Source organism: Xiphophorus maculatus, chromosome 9 (assembly GCF_002775205.1).
Source record: "Xiphophorus maculatus strain JP 163 A chromosome 9, X_maculatus-5.0-male, whole genome shotgun sequence".
NCBI classification, from domain to species: Eukaryota; Metazoa; Chordata; class Actinopteri; order Cyprinodontiformes; family Poeciliidae; genus Xiphophorus; species Xiphophorus maculatus.
In genome coordinates this window covers 11122157-11142668 of record NC_036451.1, presented here as the reverse complement: position 1 = coordinate 11142668, position 20512 = coordinate 11122157, and the positions used below count along the sequence as shown (strand labels likewise).

Here is a 20512-nt window from a genome sequence, read left to right as displayed (position 1 = left end):
CTTCAAATTCTCATCCCCCTCCTCTTCCCAGGTTTGCCCGATTTCCACTCGGTTCAGCAGCAGGGCACTGGGTCATGGCACTGACTTGATTTTCACACTGCTCCCTCAACAGAGCGCCACATCAAGTTAATCAGGGTTAACAATTGCAGCAGGGGCTTGCTGAGCAGGGCTCCCATCGGCTTAGCGTGGCCTGACTCGGGCGATGCAGATGGGCTGGTAATCTCCCTTCTAGGCGCACAGGGGACGCATGAGGCCAGTGGAAGCTGGTTCATAGCACTTTGTGAAGGCAACCAGTAGTCTGAATGCAATCGGAACAATGGGAAATACTCAGACTTTATTATTGCCTTAAACGGCGAGACAGAATTCACACAGATTTTAAAATTATATTTTTTTTAAGACTAAATTTGTCTTTGTATGGGATATTTTATAACATTCTGGCATTTAAGTATAATATACTGACCTTTAATTACTTCAATATGAATCTGGTCTCATCCAGAAAATAACAGGGAGTGTTAAAAGGACATTTTAGTGCTTTTTGAGTCTTAGGACGAAAATAAATCTGTTTAAAAATGTATAACTCTTAGAGAAGTAATAAGGACTTAAGTATCCTGCATTCAATTTTGACTCTTGAGAACACAAATTTCAATCACTGGCATCTATCTCCTGTTTGTAAAAACACATTAATAAAATGTTTTAGTTTGCTATTTTAACCAGACCTCAATTAAGAAACAAACGTCTATTTCAATCCGAGTTTAAAGCTGTAAAGAGCCCAATCTACAGGAGAGGTATAAATTGTGGTTTTACGTTGCACTTCATAGAAAATGAACAATTTTATTATAAATTGCTGCATTTCTAAACCATCATTAGATTTTTATCGTTTAGCAAATAAAAGAAACAGGACTATTCTTATCCAAACCTGGAAAAGCATAAAAGCAAATTCCATAATACTTTTGCAGAGTACATAGGAATCCTGGTTATTACAGAGAAAATGATCTGAATATGAGAAGATAAAACTTTTAACAACTAAATATCAAGGGATGTTAAAGAAATAATATATCAACTTATGCTTATGTTCCAGAAATATTATTCTAAGAAACTTGAGCTGGTAAAAAAAAAAAAACTCAAAACCTCTTTCAATCAATCCTTTACACTGAAACCTTAACACCTACTGTAAGTCATACATATTAGATCTGGTGTACTTTTTTTCTTCTACACCCGCTTGCAAATTAGTTTCATAGAAATATTAATTAATGATGCCAGATTTTACTATGCAAATCAAACAGGAAATGTTGAAACCTGGAGAAAAGATTAAATCACATGTGTGACACAAAAAGAAGAGGAGATAAACCTAGAACCAGCTCCAAAACTCTGAAATGGGATAGGATGCAAATATTCAAAATCTCCCCTTCTTTGCGAGTGGCTCCTCTTTAATCACCCACACAGTTCATAATATCACAGGTCAAAAAGTTCACAGAATTACAAAAGCCAAGTGTTTTAAGTGACAATTTAAAAAAAGGTAGCCAGAAGTTTGGCTCCAGTGAGGAGAACAGTTGAAGTTTGACACATTTTAGAAAATAAAAAGCCCTTGTGGAGCATAACCCTGTGTACAAGCAGAGCAGACTCATTTATTCAGTCAGCAGAGGTATTACACAACCATGAATCCCCAATAAAACCAATGATGAAGAAAAACTCTTCCCGTCATGTTGCCCAGGGTGACAGATGGGGTTCATTTTTTTGTCCTCTTACTAGTTCACTCTTTTACATAAACCAAACACAGTAAGCATTTTGATGTGACCTTTTAAAAAGAAAAAACTGGGTCATGGTATAACTAAAGCATGAGCTTGACTTGTATTGTCCTTCTGCTGCAGTGGAGCCTTTTAAGTCTGTGTTGCCACAACTGCAGCACTCTGCTTCGTCCATTTTTTTCCATAACCGTCTTGCTTTTAAAATGTCGCACCTTCCAAGAGACACATGTATTATTAAACAGGATTTCAAGTGCTACCACTGTGGGACTTTCACACGCTGGTGTTGGTGCCATCATTTTGATTTGACCACGTGAGGGACGGTCTGTGCGAAAACATTAGGAATCCCCAGTACCAGAGCAAAAACTAAATATGTTATGCCCATGGTGGCAATTCAAATATTTTTAGAGGAGATTGTTTCTAAGATTCTTCACTGTATAGAAGTTACTTTAAAAGCATCACTGCCCCTATCAGGCTTTTTCTTACCAATATCAATTTCCAGTTTTGTTTGAGGTCTGACTTGCAGACTCTCCTATTTTAGAGACAAATATTAGAGAAATTAATGAATTTAATTAAATTGTATGCATTTATCCATCAAATCTGATGTCCCCAACCTTTATCAAGTTTTCATTCAATGAAAAAAGTGCATCATGTCACATGAATGATGTAGTGTCATTTACTTTATCTTTTTAAATAGTTTGGCAAATTTTATTTTTGTTTAATCTGTTACATTATTAAAATTAGGCAATTTCAATTAATTTCTTAGCACCTTTTTGGATCTAATAATCAATGCAATTTTAAGTTTTATTTTTATAGGTAAAGCATATTTTTTCTAGGTCAAGCTACTAGATTTTGAACGTTTTTACATTGGTTAAATCTGTCAGTGGTGTTTCGTCATTCTTGTTCTGTCATTTTACGTTATGCTCTCTGCACCTTTTAATTGCCCCATGGAGACCAATAAAGTGATTAAACTAAACTTAATTACTATTGAGAATACATTTTCTCCCTTCTACATTTGACACTTATCCTCAACTAATAACTCTAATCATTTTTATTATATTAGTTTGGCATTTTTTGTATTAATCTTGGTGACTGGATTCTTGTTTTTGGTTAAAGTTTTTGGCAAAGCAATGATTTTTACCGTTTATCTTTAGTGAATAGAGAAATACATTTCCATTTTTATTTAAGTGTTTAAGCCTGAGCACGTCTGGCTGCATTTACTTTGAGGTAACTAGAATTACTTTAAGAATATTGTATGATGTGCCAAGTTGTTCAGAAACTAGTTTTCATCTTCAAAGAACCATGAAACTGCCAATATCTAGATTGTATTGTTTTTAAGAAACCTAGCAACTATATATATTTTTAAATGGCTTCCCTGAAGTGATCCCCTCACACAAAATTTTAATGTATATGCATCTCATTTCTGATTCTGTGATAAAATAATGAATAAATGGAAATGTGAATTTACAGTCTTGGGTGACTTGATTACTGTATCTCAGACAAATACTTTAGTCTCATGTATCTCACTGAACATAAAAACCAGGTGGCTTCAGATTGTTGTGTGCATGGATGGTTAAATGTTAGTCGAAACTAATTTTGCTCAATATCTGAAACAAAAAAAACATTTTGAATAAAAAGACATCCAATTCGGGGCAAGCATTTTTGTAATGCGATCATTTTCATTCCCTTAGCTGGCTTGCTGCTTGGTCATACAGATTTGTTCCTTTTTCTCGGATGGAAATGTTCTTTAAAATTAATTTAATAAAAGCTTATAGGTCATGTCAGAGATTTTGTTGGCATCCACAAAAAAACTACTTGTACAAAGTAAGCCTTAATGCTTCAAAGAAATTCCAGTCTTGGGCACCCTCTCCAGACTACGCCAACCCAGTTTCAGGAGATCAATCAGCATTTGAGCCTGGGGAGTTGAAAAAAAATAAATAAATAAAAATGACAACACTGAAGTCCCACTAAACTCAGCAAGCCCTCGCTGCCCTGTCTACTCGAGGTAAAACAGTTCACCAAAAGTTCACGCGTCCATCATCATAGTGGAATTTGGTACCATAGGATTGTGATTGGAGAGGAAAGAGGAGGAGCCTGCTTGCCAAATTTACCCAGAAAAACTGTTATGACACATGACGTGTTCTGCACTTTCAAGCCTGATATGGGGGGTCAATCGTCGGTCAGAGTGTTGCTCCAGGCCAACTGTGTTTTGGGATTCTGTTGTGTGATGAGCACAGGGTCTTAGTTAAGTTTTTTTTATTTTTTTTTTTAAAAAGGAAAACCCTAAAATATCTCTGTTACTGGCCCTGTGTCGTAACATCTCTGCACTTGCCCCGCCCAACGTGGAAACAAGTTCAACCAGAGTTCACAGTGACGAGCTACGCCTCTTTGCCACCACGTCACCATGGACACAATGTTTTATCATAAGCACAGCACACTTTATCCTATTTTTTGATAGCGACGTCACAGCGACCCCTGATGGGTCCAAACCCACAGTCTTCAAAGCTTCCAACATCCTCTATAAGGTACACTTCTCCTATAAGCTTGTGGTCCATTTATGTTTAAAGAAAATTAATTTCTTCATTGGTGAACTTTTTTTTTTAATATAATTTTATAACATTTTTGCCTCCTTAATTATATTGGTGTTGAGTCATTGTGCATCAAGGTGCAATGCCCCTACAAACAATTCACAAGAAATTACCAATATTTGAGCTTTAATGGCTCTTTAAAAAAATAAATAAAATTAATTAATAATAATTGAAATATTACTTAAACATTGAGGACTTTTTAATTTTGAAAACAATAAAATTAAACAGATAGAAACTGAAAATCAATTCTATTGAAATTATTCATTTTTGGGATATTTAGGAAAACTATTAATCGTTTCATTGCATCAATATTCTTTTTTTATTTCCAAAGTCTATTTTAAGAAAAGGGAAAAATAGATAATGGGGTTACGCAAGTCATAATTTTAGGTTTGCAAAATTGTAAAACCATTGATCCCGTTTACCATGTATTGTTTAGTTTATTACATTTATTTTAAATTTTGATTAAAATAAATGTATACATGAATAGGTCACATTTTAAAATTCTAATGGTCAAATTGTACTTTTTTTTATTGCTGGACAATATAAAAACAAAAAAAATTAACATTAACTGGAAATGCAGGCACATTCTGGGCAACCTCAAGTAACCAAATAATGGCAACTAAAATTGTTTCTTTTTTTCTCTAAACAATTTTAAAAATTAACACTTTAAGGTCACTTCAGTTCAACACCAGTCATAATTTTAACAGGTTTTTAAAAATGTGTGGTCCATACACTACAAGTGGTATAATAAGGTTAATTTGTTTTAAAAAATTATTTTCTAGAAATTAACTCAGGAATTCTGTCAGACATATTTTTAGTAAAGCAATTTTTTTTCTTCAATGTGATCTATAAAATATAAAATCTCTAAATATAAGACATAAAAATACAACTAACGTACAGTTATTTACCCAGGAAAACACTGTTCTTGGATAAATAATTAAAAAGAGGATGGAATAGACACTTTCTTCTTTTTTTTAATATATGGGAAAAAAAATCTAACCAAAGACAACCATATGCTTACAACAGGTCAAGTAAACCACAATAAATTATAATAAAAAAAATTAGCATCACTAATAATTTCTCTTTTTTGTGCATGTAAAACCCAATGAAATCTTTATTTCATCTACAGTACCGTCTATGAAAACGACAATTAGATTTTATACATGTTCCGACGGCGTCAGTAGAGCTCATGTTCTACACATGAGTGATTAACAAGACACACTTCCCTGGCTGCGGCCTCCCCGCATGCGGGTTTCAGTATTAATGAGGATGACGAACAGAATAAAGACTAAGGGCGCCCACTCGTGTTAAAAGCAAGCACTACATTAAACACATGGAAGAAGTAGTGTGTACTTAAAGTGTAAAAATTTTATTCAGAACATTCTAATCAGGGGGGGGGAAAAAATGCAGACAGAGGAACAGACATGTAATATTAGTGACAAAAAAACAACACTTTTCCAATAATGGCAGAGCGAATGAACAAACACCACAAAGTGTACTCCAAATTTGACATTAACTGTGGTATCATATATTTAGTACATACAATTTGTTAGTTTTGTTTCCTTTGCATTTCCCCACCAGAACAAGTGTAAAATGATGCACGTTGCATAGGTTAGTGTTTAATTTACTACAGCCAGTAAGATACTAATTGGAAAACTATTTATAATTTAATAAAATGTACAAAAATAAACATTTAATCAAGTAGTTACAATTAGACCTCTTCAAATGGACAGCCACTAAAATCCAGGTTTCAGTTGGCTAACTGCTTCTTTAGCGAGATGTTGTCACCTTACGAACTGGTCCCAACCCAGACTAAAGATGCTGGTCAAGATACTTATATCATGTTCTGATAAAAAAAGGAAGAAAAAAAAGGAGAGAATCAGAAAATCTGTGAAAGCAGTGTTTCCACAGTGTCCACGAAGGCTGTACAGGTAACAAGAATAAATTCATTCAAGTTAAAATAATAAAATTGCAGTAGTTCCATAAACTATTTCATTTTATTAAATATGTTTTTGTTTTCTTAAACTTCAAACTGTTGGTTTAATTTTTAAAAATACAGAACAAAATAAAAAAAACTGGAAAATACTCATCCAAGTCTGTACTGAATTTGAAATTACACTGATTTTTCTTAGCAAATAAAGTGTTTATAAAATGTATAAAACAAAGATTCACAATACAATTAGAACCTGAATTCCTGAGAAAACAAAAAGTTTTCAAACCAGTTTCACAAGCAGCCATTTATTCATTGAATAAAACTATTTAGATCAATATGTCTGTGGAAAATATCTCCTGTACAATTATTTTGATTTATTCAAATATTTTTATTTGTTTTAAATATGTAAGAACACAATTATTTTGTTCTAAAGAACTTTTAATAAGGATCACCGCTTTGTGCACAATAGTTTATCCTTTTTGGGAAATGAGCAATAGAGACTTAAAGTTACTTTACCTTTCAACTGCTGCTGCTGCTGCTGCTGCCGTGCTGTGAACTTTCCGCGTGTTCCAAACTTTCCGCGTGTTCCGAGCTTTCAGCGTGTTCCGAGCTTTCAGCGTGTTCCGAGCTTTCAGCGTGTTCCGAGCTTTCCGAACTTTCCGTGTGTTCCACTGTTGGCTCCACCAGCCGTTTGTATGAGAAAGCCAGCATAATCTGTAGAAAGTGCAAATAAGTCATCTGGATTAATTAAAAGAATATATATAAAAGATTTAAGTGACCAACAAGGCCAAATGAAAATGTTGCATGTTATTGCAAGATAACCAGACTGAATACATAGAGAAGTTCTTACTGGTCCTATTTGAAGTACTAATTTACCATTCACCAATATAAGAGCTAGTTTTGTGTAATTTATTCTTAAATGCTTAATGCAAAATAGACTGACAATTATAAAATCCACCAGCACGAAACCACACACATAATGATGCTTAAAATAAGATCTTCATTTGGGGTGTAAAAAGCTGCACGTTTTTAATGATGAAGAATAAAAACATTCAGTTAAGGTAGATGGAGCATGCAAATAAAATGGTCAAGTTTGTCTTTGTAATTAGAATATTTGATATTATGGAACTAAATTTCAAACTCATAAGCTGGAGATATTTTCAATGCTTCATGTTCAGAACTTAGTACAATTTTATTATTTTTTACCTACCGTAAGCAGGATCAGAAGTGCCACCATTACACCCACCATTATATACATGTTCTCAGTCAGACCGCCTCCCCATAGAGGGCCCAGAATGGTGGCTAGACCCCCAACTGAGCGACGCACTCCCTGACTAAAGCCTGTAGAGACAGTGACAAACGCTCACTTCAGCAAAAAGGGAGTTAAACGTATTCATCTTTTACTGATGAACATGATTGAGCTTCTGGGGAGCAGCCAGGTAAGTAGGAAGGAGACATAAATCCAAAGAGAAGCAGATATTTATGCATCCATTAGATGGCGGTGTTACTCGCCTTGGGTTCTCTCTGATGTAACTTTGGAGAAGAGGGAAACCTGGGCCACAGCTACAAAAGGTAAACCCAGTGCCTGCAGAAAAACCCCGATGATGAACTCAGTCAGCTGCCATGAAAAACTACCTACAGAAAAAAGAAAAAGAGTAGGATCAAAATTAGTGACAGCATTTCTGATGCTCCTCAAAGTTTATGGTATTAATTTAAATGATTAACTAAAACTAAATTCTGGACTTGATTTGAAGCATCATCCAGTATGCATACGAGTACAACAAGCTGAAACTGACCTAACGGATTAGCAAGAAAGATGAGGCACCAGATGCAGGAGATGTTGCAAAAGGTCAAACCAATGGTGAAGACCACCCGCTCTGTGAAGTGCCGGCTTAGCCAGTGCACAAGCAGGAAGCCGGCAATCACCACCACACCTCCGAGGCAGTACATCACACTGTTTTCCAGCTCTTTAAAGTCGAAATATTTCTGGGTTAATGGTGTCACCATAGTCTGGAAAAAATAAAAAAAGAAAGTAAAAAATTGTTTCAGGAAAATTTGTCTAAAAATTTGCAAGTAAAAGGTATTGATGTCATTACTGTTTTTATTTGATTCCTATAAGTTCATCTTTATTCAAATTAAAATGGACAGTAAATCAAAGTTTACGATGCCATTTATTAAGCTGTGTTTTTATGAATTTACATCATCTTAAATGAGTATAATATCATGCAAAAAATAAATTTGTAGTAATTCCTTCACTCAAAATTAAAACACTTGCGTTATACAGATTAATTATACACTGAAAAGTTTCAACTGATTATGCTTGCTAATGTTGTTAATTATTGCTTATCTTAATGTTATTCCCAAATGAGCCATAAAAGATCATTCTTAAAGAAATGTGATTTTAACAAAGGGTTTTTTCCATATATCTTGATAAAGAGTTGAGTGGAAGGAAAAAGTGTGGTTGAAAAACGTGTACAAACAGCAGCGATAAGAGCAGCCACGAGCAAATTGTGAGGTAAAACCAAATAAATTGTTTGGAGATTTAAAACATCTGAACTGCAGCTGGGGTCAGTTCATCAAGAGTTTCTTTTAACATACACAAGACACAGAGTACAACTCAAACAATTCCTTGTTTTAAGCAACTCCAGAATCACAGATGACATCAGAAAAGTCTTACATAGGTGTAAAGAAAAAGAAGTTGACCAATGTTGTGGTCCAAAGTGAACTAGTCAAATGAAAGTCAAGTTTGCTTTTCATTTGCTAAAGTCACATGACAGTTGTATACAAGTATACCTCCAGTGCAGTCTGATTGAAAAGGGTGATGAACTGAGCAGCCAACAGCACAACCACTTCTTCTCTCAGGAACTCTGGTACAAAAAGACGGAACAAAGTTACAGGAAAACCAAATTTCAAGAAATTTGATATGCCTTTCTTCAAAAGCTACAGCAAATATTAATGTGCAATGACCTACAAAGTGGTTAAGATCACTTTAAAAATTACAAACTAAATCTGCAGTCATATATTGTTAATTAATGTTAATACTTATCCCTAGAGACCAAGCAAAAAATTTTTGATACCTTACAGCAAATGAATTTAAGATTTTTATTGAACAGATAATAAACAAATAAAATACATTATTTCAGCCAATGAAATACATACTCCATCAAACAGTTACCTTGGCATGTGCTGGAATTCTTGAAAGAACTCTGAAGCTCATCGGTTGGCGTTCCCACAGGAGATTCAAGTGGCGAATTACTGTGACGGGGCGAGTTGCTGGATTCATCCGGTCTGTGGCTTCTGCACTGGCTGGATGTCATCATAGAGCCGTAGGAGCCCACAAGCTCCTGGGAGGTCATTAGCGGCACAATCTCCTCCTCGACTTCTTCTTCGTTGTTTTCTTCGCCAAGTCCATGTACGTTCTCTTCTTCATGGCGTTCTGAAATGCTATCAGTATTCCTTCTTTCCGTAGGTGGCAAGTCCCAGTACATGAAGACCACTGCCAGTTGAAGGAGCATCCACAATAGAAACATAAACAGCTGGAATGAGCACAAAGGAGGATTGTTAGTCCTTAGTCAGGCATCTGGGAGCTTGTGATCAGTTTATATTACAATTTGGATTTTTTTGCATCCTTACCCCTGGTGCAGTATATTTGTTGACAATAAAAGGACCAATATGGAAGTCACAGAGTCTCAGAAAGATGTTGAATGCAGGACCTAAGTAGAAACAAGGTAAAATTTTCACTTTGACAGATTCTGGGTAAGTGGAATCAGATTAAACACCGTCCTTGATATGATTTAAACATTTTTGAAAGATTGCAATAAAATAATCTTTTTATTAATATGATAATAGCAGAATACAGAAGCACAAACCAATTAGAAGGCCAGCCTGTCTACAAGCCATGACAGCAGCAAATACAGTGGCCCGGTCCTCTGAAGCAGTGCTTCTGGTCAGGAAGCCAAAAATTGATGAGCCAGCACCTGTACCAATGCCTGATGAAAAATTGAGAAAAAGATTCTCATGCTTTTGTGATTTGGTACGAGTTACAAATGAAAACACAAAATGTGCAATTTGATTTGAGGGAAAGTGGTCACATTACTAAGAACATTTCAGTTTTTCCACTAAGAAAATCTAGAATCAAACCTGCGCAGCTTGGCATATTACCATCTTACATTAAACTCAAAATATAAAACACATACACTGAAAATGAACAAGTCATTGAATGAAGTTTGTCCAAGTTCATTTAAAAAGTTTATTAGGGATCAATGGTAAAGTCAGGGTAAGTGTCTAAAAATCCACACAAATGCACCATTTTTAATGGAGCCTATGCCAAGCTTCAATAGTAAAACATAACCAAAACAAAGCCAGCATTATAGAAGCTTATAAAGTTAGGAACAACAGACAAATTCCACCCAACACTGATTTTGGCATGATGTGTGGATGCATTCCATATATCAACTCTTGACTGTGTCTTTTGTGTGGTCTTCAGTAATTCAGAAGTTGACTTTGTGATGTGCTCTGGATCACTAACTGCAGTTGCACTTGAGCATAAGGTCAGACATTGATGGTTGGACATTCTTCTTCAGTTTTTCTACTACAGAGAAAGGTTTATGGTCCCCTCAATGACAGCAAATTGTTGAGGTCTTAATCCACAGGTGTCAAACTCCAGTCCTCAAGGGCCGTTGTCCTGCAGCTTTTAGATGTACCACAGGTACAAAACACTGGAATGCAATGGCTTAATTACCTCCTTCTTGTGTAGATAAGTTCTCCAGAGCCTTAATGACCTAATTATTCTATTCAGGTGTGGTGCAGCAGATGCACAGTTCAAAGTTGCAGGACACCAGCCCTTGAGGACTGGAGTTCGACACCCCTGTCTTAAACCATCGAAAAATTTCTGCTGAACAAAAAATTGGAAGTTCATGTTAAATTGCCTGTATATGTGTATGGCAATTTATCAGGTTTAGAGGACTCCAAAGAGATTAATTCAACCAATCATAGACATGCTGATGGTGGTAAGCCACATTATAGCACCAACTGCCCTGGGGTAATCCAACAGAAGAGTGACTGCCTCTGACCACCACCAGCAGGCAAGATGGGCAAAGTGTCTTTCCCAAAGACACAATGAATGTGGATGAAATGGAGGCTCAAACCAGCAACCTCCTACCATCGTGTCCACAATCACCCCACAGTTAATTCATGATTTAACAAGGGCTTTGATTACTTTTTCTTTACAAAGGGCCAGGATAAACTGAAGGTTTGATTAGTTCTGTTCTCCAGATAAATGAAATCCCAAAAACTGCATTTTGTATTTACTTAGGTTATCACTTGGCCAAAGACTTAAAGAAAAACATAAGTGGGAAAATACTTTTTCTTTTACACCCATTTACATTCTACTAAGGCCAATAACGTAATGAGGTGGCAATGTTTACAAATTATGTCCATTATCTCATCTACAACCAGTGCTATAAATTTTCAAAGGTTAATAAAGTGTTGGCTTACATCATCGTAAATTATAAAACTGATTTATAGCAGTGCTATTTTTTAATAGGCATCATTGTGAAGGATGACTTACCAGCTAGCAGCCTACTTGACAGTAAAAGCCACTTTGAGTAGCCCATGAAATACATAAAATTACCTGCAAAAGACAAATGTTAGCAAATCATGTATGTAGTAGTTTTTGTTGGTTAGTTTTTGTCTCCAACCCTTTTTTACAGAAAGGTTGGAGACAACTGAAGATAATATTTGTAGGCAAGAACAATGAGTATAACATGGGGAATTGAAGACTTACCAATTATCTCAAAAATGTTACAAAGCAAAATGATTTTCTTTGTTGTCTGTGTCCGGTCAGACCAATATCCAAACAGCGGTCCAGACAAGAGCCCACTCAGACTGAAGGCTGACAGGGCCAAACCCAGGAAATAAGGCGGTGCCTCTAAAGTCTGCAGATACCTCCATATTGTGGGTAATATAACAGCTGAAAACAAATAAGAAAACAGGTTTTTATATGTAAATATGTACATTTTAATTTGACTTCCTGCTGTAAAAAGGCAAAACATTTTATTTGATCAGCACAAAATGAAGTATTGCTGGTTTTCAAAATATAACATTATAACTTTGTTAATTTGAAAGTGTTCTTTAAATTTGTAAAGTTAAACTTACAAATTTAAATACTTATCTCGATAATCTTAAAGAACTTAACAGGCTTTACAGATACCTGAAGATCAACTTTTCCCCCAAAAAAAAGTTAAAAAATCAAGTCTTGTGTGAAAACTATCAGTTCTGCTTTACTGAAAATCTACAGAAAAAAGAGGTGGGGATAAAATAACTGTATGGTTGATGTCATTATGTAGCAACATTAAATCTTATCAATTTATATTCCGCTGAGGGAACTGCAGTCAAACTTTCCAAAAAGAAGAGGTTCTTGTTCTCCACCAATGTCCATCTGGATTATCACTCAGACAAAGGATAAACCAAGGTAAATGCAATCTAAACTCAATGGCAAAGTCAGGTGACGCTCAATAAATCATGCTGAGAAACAATGGAATAGAGGAAGCGATTACTCAAGCCCTCTTGAAATCTGGGTAATGCCTGTTTTGTCACTTGGAGAAAGATAACTGTGCGAGTTTTCTAACACAGTCATCAACATGGACATGAATATTTGCCAATGCCAAAATTGGGATGTCATTAATTTTACTAAACTCTGATTGCAAAACAGCTCTTATCATAAGACTTATCCTAAAAACAGCCAATAAAGCCAGCCTTAAAAAATATAAATAGACATTAAATATTCTGTTAAATCTCATTTAGCAATTTAAACAATGACCACATACTTTGACTACTAATAAAAAAAATCTTAAATGTGATCTTAAATAAAATTTTAGCATTTCTTTTTGTGGAAGAGACATAATCTTTAGATTTTTCAGGCATAAAGCCTTTTTCAGAGAAAGCTAATTGTGAAGCTCAATATTAGCCTGCTTTAGCCACTCAGTTACTAACTGTATGATTTTTCCTTAGAAGTCACTATTCTTGGCTAATAAATATAGTCCATGTTTAAGTTTCTAGGTAAGCAGTTCAAAATAGGAGTACCAAGAATCAGCCAGTGTGTGGTCTTGAAATACTTTTCCAAAACCAAACTACATGACAGAAATTATATTGATAACCCATATTACTGCAAACAATGCATAGTGCAGAGATAGAAAACAAAAAGCAATATATTTGCAGTTGATGTCAATAAATTCCTGCTTAACTGACCAAGGGCTATACTATATATACATATATATAGGGAATATAATCTCTTCTCAGTAAAAGCATATGAGGGTTTATCATAAGAGCTATTTGGAATCCAATATTTGTTCTTGTAAGTGTAAAGAATAGACATTTATTCCAATTGATAGACAGCATAATATTCCCAATTATATTATGATATAATTTCCCTCAACCCATATTCCCATTCTTCACTGTTATTTTGAGGGTTGGAAGGTGAACAATTTGGCAACCAATGGTCTAAATTTGTGTCGAGAAATTCTGGGACAGCCATTTGTCATCAAGCAATTCATGTTTTGTTTTTTTAATTATCTGTAAAAAATATTCCAAAAAGTAGTATCTTGTTGACTCAAATTCTGACATTTCTGTGAAGAAATCAAGTCATCTGGATCAACTTCATCTAGCTAAGGAACTGAAGAACATTTCTGCATTTACCGCTGGCTTTTACTTGTACATTCCTTGTTATATATGAACTGAGGACTTTGAAATTGCATATTCACTTTAAAGAGTTTAGAGTTTCACAAAGACTAGACAAAGTCCAGATGTGTTTTTAGAAACCTGTAACCCAGCCATATTGATTCCATAACAAAAGGCTAGTAGCATCAGGTACAACATATTTAACATTAGTGACAAATTTTGTAAAAGCCAAGTAATACAGATGTACATAAAGTTCTTTTACCATAAAGTGGTTAGATATTAGAACATGCATTTACATTTTTTTTTTAGCCACAAGATTTGGGCATCTTTTCCTGCCTTTTCAACATGTGTGTAACAGCTAAAGCCAAATTGGGCCATGCAGCAAGACAATGTAGGAAGGGCTAGAAGAAGCTAGAAGCGCCTGACTGAAAAAGCAAGACGTCAAAGTGTTGCAATGGCCCAGGCAAAGTCCAGAGCTCAAACTTTTGTTTTAAGGCCTTGATGTTGTTTTTCCTGCTTATGTTCCATGTTCCCACAAATTTTCCAATTCAAAATTCTGTACTTTTCCAGAGCGAAGATTCCAGATCTTTCTGGGATTTTTTTTTTTTTTTTTTTTTTAAACAACCCATACATTCGAGTACAAAACATTTTCTTCAAATATTACAGGAAGCAACAAAAAGGTGAAGTTTCCTGATAAAAAAAATAGGATCATCTTGGGGGGGGGGATGTCGATCTGGATATTTAGGGGCATTTTTACTTAATTCAACAGTATTGAAAGTGCTTTTATACTCGTCTCTTTGAAAGAGAATTTAACAAACTTGATCAGTTTGTGACGTCTTGTACATCATTTTGTTTAAAACTATAAATAGGGGGTAGCATAAATGGGGAGTTGCACTTTTTAAGCCATAGCTGTGATTTAAATTCATAATCTAGGAGTGTATGTAGCGTAAAAACAATAACGCATTTTTTGTTCATTTATTGGTTGAGATAAAAACTCTTAGCAAAATTGAACATATACCCAAGATGTGATACGGCAACCGAAGATGAAGCGTGGCATTTAAACGGAATGTATGATCAAATCCACTTCCATATCTTTCAAAACGGCATAATCAACCAGCGTCTTTGCAGACTTTTAAAAGACTCACACGACTAGTCAAAATATATTCATTTTCAGACACTAATGTCATTGTCCATCTAATACTACAGAGTGTCAGTGAGCAGTTCAACATCTTACCATATTCCACACCGCTAAAAAGAAAAATGAGTCCAATGGTGGAGAATGTCAGTTTCTTTTTACGTTGATAGTCCATTGTGGTTGACTTAATCTTCCTTCACTGATTTTTCAAGACATCATCGTCTCTACATGAAGCTCTGATGAAATAATCCCGTGTGCCGGGTGCTTCCAATTAGCGCCGACAGAGATGAGATTCTAACTCTGTCGGGAGCCGAAAGACAGGAGAAAGAAAACCACTAGGAGCGCACTAGGTTTTGCTTTGCAGAGCAGCTAATAAGCATAAAGCGACTTGACACAATTTTGTAAAGTCTCAGAACAGATCCTGCTTACCGCAACCAATCCCTACGCCACTAAACACGTATAAATCTGCCTTTTGGCAGATTACATCACTTCCGGTCGCACAAAAATTAATGACATCCCAAAGTGTGGCCTGAATCTTCATTCCTGTTTTCATAAATAAGCATTCCTATGCATTTTGAATGCATTTGAATGGAGTCTGTGAAAGTAACCATTGAAAACCATGATAAATGACAAAATTCACCAATATAAAAGTTTGTTAAACATATAAAAATATTTTAGGTGTCAAACTCCAGTCCTCAAGGGCCACTGCCCTGCAACTTTTAGATGTGCCTCTGCTGCACCACACCTGAATAGAATAATTAGGTCATTAAGGCTCTGGAGAACTGATCTACGCAAGGAGGAGGTAATGAAGCCATTTCATTCCAGCGTTTGTACCTGTGTCACATCTAAAATCTCCAGGACAGTGGCCCTTCAGGACTGGAGTTTGACACCTCTGAAATCTAATTAACTTTGTCATCACATACGGCTCATCAGTCATTGTAATATTTCTGTTTCAAAAACTATGCAGCAAATAACAGAAACAAAATACTATGGGATTTTTTAAGGTGGCTGATATTAGTGCTTCCAGTGCCTATAGCAAAAGTATTCCTGCTTGAACTTTTTCACATTTTATTTCATATATTTCTTTTGCATAATATTGTGATTTTATATGACAATATTATGCAATGTTAATTAATTTGACCATTGCAAATTAATGCAATGGAATGGAATGAAAATAAATGTTCTTCAAATAACAGTCTGAAAAGTGGGGTGTGCAAATGAATTCTGCCCCATTTAATCTGATGCCCCCCAAAAACATAAAGTGCAACCAGCATGCTTCCAGAAGCAACCTAATTAGTGAATAAATTCAAATTGTTTGTAATTTATATTTTGTTGTTCTGTGTGGGTCTAAAATGTCTCAGGGAGTGGTTGTGCACAAACACCTTCATGAACACAGCAAACAGGCGTGAGATAAAGTTGTAAGGATGGATAGATCTAAATATGGACAACCACAGATATAAAACCCCTGTAGAGACTTGAGATGACTTTAAAAATATCCTCAAAACAACAATAGTGTTTTAGGAAGAGTGTATCCACACTACAATCTGTATCCAGACTTAATGCCAATTGAGAAAAGCGTTCACAGACACTATGTAGCCAATGTGAGATCATCCCCAAAACCAACTGCAGCTGAAATTGCAGCCAAAAAGGGTTCTTCTAATTAGGTTCTGGGGAACTAAATATAAATACACTGCACACTTTTCAAAATTGTATACGTGTGAGAAAAAAAGAGAAAAATGACATCATTTTCTTGTTCTTTAAAATTATGAACTGCTTTATGTGGTTCTCAATTGAAAGTAGATGTACTGTTGTGAAACTCAGAATGTAAAAATAAACAAAGGGATATGAATACTTTTGTAAAGCAATGTATTGGACCCATTTGAACACGTTAGATTAAATGCATTAAGATTTATGTGAGAAGCTAGTGTGAATTGGGGAATCTAATGTTGTGATTTACTAATTTCAATCTGAAAAACTTAAATATTTCTCATTTAAAAAAATGAGTATATTGTTGTACATGATGTGCATGCAGGCCTGTTTTACTGCATCAGAAAATTCCATGTTAATTAATGTGCGAGTCACTGGTAACTCTTCTCTATCCTGTGACATTCATTACCACAGGCTTACACAGCTCTGTTTGTGCACAAAAGCTGCTTTTTCTTGCCTTTAATTTGATTTGCAGTCCCCAGCATCATAGAATTTCAGTTTGTCCCCCATCTTGAATTTTTCATGGGCACACCACTTAATATTCAAAGTCGATCTTACATATCTTTAAGTTGAGTGGTTTGTCTATATATGAAATAAACAAAATGGTTGTTCTGAAAATGTAACATCTGAAAATGAATTATGTAAATGCGAACTTAAATTATATCAACTGTCATCCCCTTGAACAAAACTTCTGAATTGGAGGAAGTTGTCTCGATAACATTTTTGATGTTTCATCTCACTATTACAAGTCTCGCTGGTGTCGTGCTGTTAAAAATCCAAATAAATATGATGTTTGAGGCGAATATCTGCAGGTTTTGAGAAAAAAAAAGAATAAACCCCACAATAGATCAAGATCCTTATGCAAATGTCTGGTACTTTGAATGTTTCTTTTAGTTGTAAAAAAATACACTACAAAAAGCTCTATCCAGACCTGAAATCAAGACTGTGTAGAATCCCTGGTAAATGGACACCAAGCCACAAAACAAAACTTTATCCAGGTTGATCATCTGCTAAACATTGTTTTTATAAAAGAAATATTTATTTACAATTGCTTGAGCATGAGATTGTATCGGTTCATTTTTGCCAAAGTCTTGAGTCTGTACTATGTCTCTGTTGAAGCATTTTTTGAATCAAGACACGTAGAAAATATATTTCCAAAAGTATTTTTCCAATAGAGTCCATGTTATACTTCTGTAAATTGCTCCAGACCTAGATATGTGAATTTCACTATGACTTCAAAGATAGATGACAGCAGAATGCAGTGAGTTGGTGGGCCAGTAGACTGGTGCTCAGAAGGCCAACTTTTTCATAAGAAGGTAAACCCTGGAGTCCACTTCAAAGCCGTGAAGGTTGTTGGCGTCTCCCTGCAGCCTCATAAGCAGACCTCCATAAGACACATAGGCAGAACTGAAAGTATAAGCACATCATACAATTACTTTTTTTTTGTCAGACATATTTGCCATACTTCATGAGGATGTCATGTTTTGTATTATACATAACTTCATTTGACTTAATGTCACTATCACTCACTCATGCTGCACTACCAGTTTACTTACAGACGTGTCGCTGCTTCAGTTGATGTTTCATCGCCTTCAATCTTGTACACCTTTCCATACATCACATACTCAAACTGGTCTGCCCTACAAAATCAAATGTAACTCTGAGTACAAACTTCAAACTGGAAAAGCATGGTGTTGCTCACTGACATTAACATGCAGAAATGTATGCAGTGGAAAATGCCTTACCGAGACGGTCGATCGTCCTGAGGGTTGTACTCTCCATCATCTGGTGTTCCGTCCTCATATAATGTGCTGGCAATCACCAGTCTGAACTTGTCACCTTAATGACATAGAAAATGAAATGAGAGAATGATGACATTATTGTCTTGACAGATACCTTGACATAGGTATACCCTTGATTAAATTTTTACACCTATGTTTTTTTACACATCTAGTTTGAGCAATTGAAAAATAAAACAAAATCAGCCCACTGTACCTTATTAAACGCCAATTGACACCAGATAAAAAAAGTACATGCAAAACAGTTCCAAAGATTTCTATTTAACTAGATAACATTATTTCAAAATAAGATGTTTTTATAACAACCATCTTGGACAAAAGCAGTTAAGATCTTACCAAGATCAACAGGATATATCTGAATGTTCACATCCAAGATGAGGTCCATCTTGAAAGATTCACTTTCACAATGTAGTCGAGACACTTAAGACAAACAAAAAAAAAAAACAACAGGTAAACAACATATGCTATCTAAAATTATATGTGTGGTAGTGAGACACACTTTTAAACGATTAAGTTTTCTAGAAGATTTAGATTTTCCATTCAATCCTCCTGAAATTTGTATTTACTTATTTTATGTTGTTTTGTCACCACCAGTCAATGGGCTTAATGCTATGGTTGCCTGGGTTAGAAAAAAAACACATGGCACCCTCATAAAACTAAGCAGAGACAGGATCAATAAATCCATGAAACCCATTAATAATACAGTCGTGTAGGCCTTATATTATGCGCTTTTGTTTCATTTCCCTCTTGTGTAGGGTTTTTTATTTCATCTCGCATACCTCTGTCAAACTTCTTGCCATCTGGATCAATGTCTTTTACATCAAAGATATCTTCAAACAGAATTCCAGCCATTTTGTGTTAAGTCTGACTTCCTGGAAGAGACCAAATAAAATAAAAAACAAAAAATAAAAACACGAGATAACAGATATCCAGCATCAACAAGAGGACACAATTTACAACAGCAACTTTTAAAACATACAGAAAATGAAATAGATATTTACAAAAATTCATGGTGCCTAAAACTGTACAGTCTACTTTTCTGGTGTTGGGTAAAATTAATTGTATTTTTCACTGATGCTCAAACCGCATTCATGCTTTTGTCTCTTCATGATTACTGTAATTCCTTATTTGTTGGTCTGCCTACAAAAATCCCCTCAAACATCTCAGATTATTACAGAACAACGAAGCTAGTGATCTCAGCAGAATATGACAATTTTACTCCAACTCTTGCTTTTTTGCATTTGCTTACCCGTGGTGTGTAAAGTTGATAACATATAAAATAAGATTTAAATGTAAGATTTTCAACCAATATTTGGACTTGCAACATCTTATTTTACAGAGCTCCGTATTCCTTACGCCTCCCGTACAAATACATTTATTACTACAACTTCTGCTGCTATGTTCAAGCTAAATGCTAATTTTAGCATGCTTCCCAGACCATTTTTTATACTTACCACAAACACTGTTCTTGAAATAGACTATAAGCACAATAAAAATAGAGCCACTCCGGGTGGTTGAAAGGCCCCAAGGGTTGAATATAAGTACTAAATTTGTTAACACAATGCGATTTCATTCATAACTATCTAAACCATAATAACCCGCGGAGGAACAATGTGTTCAACCTTTGACACGGGAAGTACTTCCGGACAGAAAATAACATAAAAAACTGATGCGATTTAAAATGGCAAAAATATTGAAAATTGCACAAAAACCAGTCAGCTCATAGACAGTAATTAAATATTGACAAATATAGATTAACCTTAACAATTTTATTTATTCTTTGTAGTTTTATGTGTATTCCACGTTTTAATTTTAATAAATAGAAAAAAACACTCAACGGAACTTAGGTTTGGTTTTATTTCTTTAAAAAAAACAAAAATGTATTAATTTTTTTGGATAAAACATAAGCGTGTTCAAACAGTGTGCACGAC

At 35.1% G+C, this 20512-nt stretch overlaps 2 protein-coding genes across 2 annotated transcripts; both read right to left on the bottom strand.

Annotated features, from left to right (window-relative positions):
* Positions 1-5500: 5500 nt before the first annotated feature.
* On the bottom strand, positions 5501-15489 carry LOC106699661. The gene is made up of 12 exons (XM_014469230.2): positions 15175-15489; positions 12049-12234; positions 11833-11895; positions 10133-10252; positions 9897-9976; positions 9439-9799; positions 9057-9130; positions 8060-8273; positions 7776-7898; positions 7474-7604; positions 6780-6977; positions 5501-6176 (listed from the first exon to the last, which is right to left on the bottom strand). The coding sequence occupies exons 1-11, from the start codon at positions 15248-15250 to the stop codon at positions 6783-6785; spliced, it is 1623 nt and encodes a 540-aa protein (XP_014324716.1). The 5' UTR covers positions 15251-15489; the 3' UTR covers positions 5501-6176; positions 6780-6782.
* Positions 15490-17799: 2310 nt separating this feature from the next.
* On the bottom strand, positions 17800-20209 carry polr2h (RNA polymerase II subunit H). Its single transcript, XM_005800316.3, has 6 exons — positions 20036-20209; positions 19361-19453; positions 18918-19001; positions 18528-18621; positions 18339-18422; positions 17800-18189 (listed from the first exon to the last, which is right to left on the bottom strand). Exons 2-6 carry the CDS (start codon positions 19431-19433, stop codon positions 18072-18074), a joined length of 453 nt encoding a protein of 150 aa, XP_005800373.1. The 5' UTR covers positions 19434-19453; positions 20036-20209; the 3' UTR covers positions 17800-18071.
* Between the last annotated feature and the right edge of the window lie 303 nt (positions 20210-20512).